The 3,486-nt window shown below is 32.8% G+C and overlaps 1 protein-coding gene across 3 annotated transcripts in view; it reads right to left on the bottom strand.

Annotated features, from left to right (window-relative positions):
* LOC117107811 (NXPE family member 1-like) overlaps positions 1–3,486 on the bottom strand; it is a 34,773-nt gene that overhangs the window by 9,858 nt on the left and 21,429 nt on the right. For all 3 annotated transcript variants that reach the window (XM_033249593.1, XM_033249592.1, XM_033249591.1), the window contains exon 2: positions 1,893–1,974. In XM_033249593.1, coding sequence (XP_033105484.1) covers positions 1,893–1,961 — 69 coding nt within the window. In that variant the 5' untranslated portion in view covers positions 1,962–1,974. The remainder of the gene's footprint in view (positions 1–1,892; positions 1,975–3,486) is intronic.

The raw sequence follows: 3,486 nt of genomic DNA, 5'->3' as shown, positions 1-3,486 counted from the left end.
TGGACTTCTTTTCAAGATAACATAGGCTGCTTTTAGTATATGATAGTATTAGTACAGTATATGATAGTATTAGTACAGTACATACACTACAAATTTCAAAGAAGCTAAATAAATTAAAAACATGCTTGTTTATATACTCCATGATACAGATTGATGTTACAGTGGCCCTATTTATTGTTTTTTAGCACTAATTCCGAAAATTTACAGCATATATTTTGAAAAGAAGCCCCCTTTTTTACTTTGCAAAAGTGGCCTCGAAAAGAGGGCCATCCAAAGTTTGCAAAAAAAAAAGAAGCCCAGGGCTTCAATTCAAGGTTTTACTGTATCACTGTTTCTGAACTCTACAAGTGTGTATACAAAAATAAACAATTAGGTATAAATTACTGATTAATTATAGCTAGTCCATGTCACATGATTTTTTAAAATGATTATTATATTAATATAAGTCATTGCAATATATTTGTATTAAGGATATCATATTAAAGCTAAATATCTCTTCAGTGCATTCTGCATCAAAAAAGTGTATGCCTTTTTCACAGACTTTTATGTTTAAAAAACTAAGTTAAAACTCTATCCCAATTCATGTTCCGAAGTTATCGGACACAATAAAATTAATATTTAATATATGCTTGTACATATTTAAGGTTTTTTTCCAATAGAAATGTAGGTATCAGTAGCAAGTACAATGTGTAACTGTGATTTATTGATTGTTGAATAAATTATATATATTATATGCACATAAAGTCTAAAATTTTGTGTCAAAGTGTCCAGAAGTTACCATGGAATTGTCCCCTGTGCATTTAAATAGGATGTCACAGTGTTACCGTCACAAAGTTACCAAAAAAGTAACGTCAGGACACTTTTTAAATTGCTTTAATTTGTAAACGAAATAATTTTTTTTTCTCAATTCATGTTTATGTTGTTCACATATATGCTTATGATTTGAATAATAAATTTTCTTTTATTTTGTTAAGTACTTTTTGAGAAATGAAAAAAAATATTACTTTTTTGGTAACTTCGGGACATTTTATATGGTAGTTCATTGTCAAGTCGCTGTAGCGGAACGAAGTACACAAAATAAAATAAATTCATGAATATACCATATATAATGTTAATAATTACTAATCCAATCAGTTATGTTGGTAATATATGTTAAAGAGCATAAATAAACACTCTAAAAGTTGGCCTATTTTATTCATTTTTTTTGGGAAAAAATAATATTAATTGTATTTCTTATATAAAATTTAAGCGAGTATAAAAACTTGAAAACTAAGACCATTTTATGAAAGTTCAGAATTTCATCTTTAATTTGATACCAAATTTGGTAGGATACCACTATTTTAAAAATTTAGGTGCCATGTCCTGTTTTGCATGGAATTGCCCATATCATAACAGCATTGATACCAGTAAACTGCTCATTGATTGCATTAGAATGCTAATATTCAGTATGACAGATTCCCGGTACATTAATATTTAAACTACAACCTTTCCTTAGGGCTGTTAAATCTTTAATTTGCTAATGCCACCTTCGTGAGTCTTGTTGGTGGAGATGTCGAATTCTACGTACATAGCATGCATTATTAGCTTAATCAATTTCACATGTTGTCATGACGACGGTTATCGTAATGGACATTTCCGCTAAGCCCCGTCCCTTGGATAAGGTTACTAAGGTCCTACAAACCAGTAGCGTATTCTTAGCAGGCCCCGGACCGTAGGCAGGATTTTCGATGGGGAGGTGCGTTTTTGCTACCGAAGCGGTCGCAAAAACCCCCCCACCTACGGGCCCACCCCCCGGCCTACGGGCCTGAGCACTGTTCTGATTGGTCAGTTGTTAAGTTTGATTGGCATTGGCACTACGGAAAGGTCCATCATTATTATTAGGCTGTGCTTACCATGTAAAGGCTGAAGCATGTCATGATTCCTAGAATTGGAAGAAAACACCGATATTGTTGACACCACATCGCTCAGCTGTATCTGAAATAGTACAAGAAAGTTAGTGTAAATTTAGTGAAAGGTTGAAAAAATTGCAACAGAATTTATTTTACCACAGTGCATTTCTACAAGGTCCCTATTTCAACATATTAAAAGTCTTGAAAAATCCAGGTAGGGGAAACATGTGGAAATGCGTTTTATTCAAAATGGCCAACAAAATAGATAAAAATATGAGAAAAAAAATCGTAATGTCATCATAATATGTCATATTTATGAATAAACTTGTAATTTTTTAGATCCTCACTAAGGTTTTTAATATTTAGCAACCAATGCATGTATTACTTTATAGAATAATGCTAATATTTTATGAAAGCGGCCGCCATCTTAGATTTTAAAATGACCACCATATAAAACATATACCTATATCTCCGCTTCTAAACCACTTCAAAATATAATTCTAGGTTTTTATGGTCAAGAAATATTATCATACAATTTTGACAGCGTCAGATTGTCATAAATAGGTTATTAAGGGTAATTTAAGGTCATTCAAAGTCATTACAAGTAAAATATTGTATGGCATCTTAATAAACACGGATGCCTACAGTAACTGTCGTGTTTTACATCAGAAACATACTCAACCTATATTTTTCTATAGCCTATTCCTACGTGCTTTTCCGACAATTTGCACCACACATTCTCATCTGAGTTTTCAAGAAAACCTGCATTGATCATGCTAATCTCAATCGGCCGATGGCCAACAAGCTCTAACCACCACCACTAATTTAATCTGCTATTCTGCTGTTATGTAATAATGTACTCCCAACATTCTTGTCATGAAAAGCCATGCTCTCTGATGGACGATTATCTTCTTTTCCGCCGCACAACCATTCGTAATTTGCAGTTTCCTAATGTCCTTATATAATCATTTTTCATTCAAAATGTGCTTCTTGAATTTAATAAGTTCTCTTAATAACCCCTCGATTTTCAATTATTTCCATAAGCGCCCCCTCAATTTCCACTCTGTTTTGATAAGCGCCCCGTTTGAATAAGCACCCCTCAAAAAGTGCAAAAAATATTTTAAGCGCCCGGGCGCTTATTCGCGCGAGTACGGTAAAAGGAGTTGCTTTCTATATTATTTCATTTAATTAGGTTTCAAAATTTGCTGTGAGACCTATTTGTTTGTTTGTTTTATGTAAATTTCAAGATGTTGCTCATTGAGATGCATGTTGTTAAACTATAGCTGCTCCGTGAAGTCTGGCTGAGGTTATCATCAAAGAGTATTTTATACCCTTTGTTATCATCAGCCATGTGATTGAAGAAGCGTAATCTTATTTCATAATGTATGAGGTTTAGGTAATTCGTTTGGTTTTCAATAAAAGATGTCTGCCTTAATACCGGTAGTACTTTGTATATAATAATTCAGATAATGCCTAATTGTATTTATTTACGATCTATTTAGAGTAAATTTTGATTATTGCTTGATCTGGGCCGTTTACATCGTACGAGTCAATACTGTATACGATCGTTTGAAATTTCGGTACATAGTCTATTTTA

This window comes from Anneissia japonica, unplaced genomic scaffold (genome assembly GCF_011630105.1).
Source record: "Anneissia japonica isolate Jap-2015-1 unplaced genomic scaffold, ASM1163010v1 scaffold287753_len344599_cov186, whole genome shotgun sequence".
NCBI classification, from domain to species: Eukaryota; Metazoa; Echinodermata; class Crinoidea; order Comatulida; family Comatulidae; genus Anneissia; species Anneissia japonica.
Note: the sequence above shows the minus strand (reverse complement) of the source record. Positions and strands in the feature narration are given on the sequence as shown.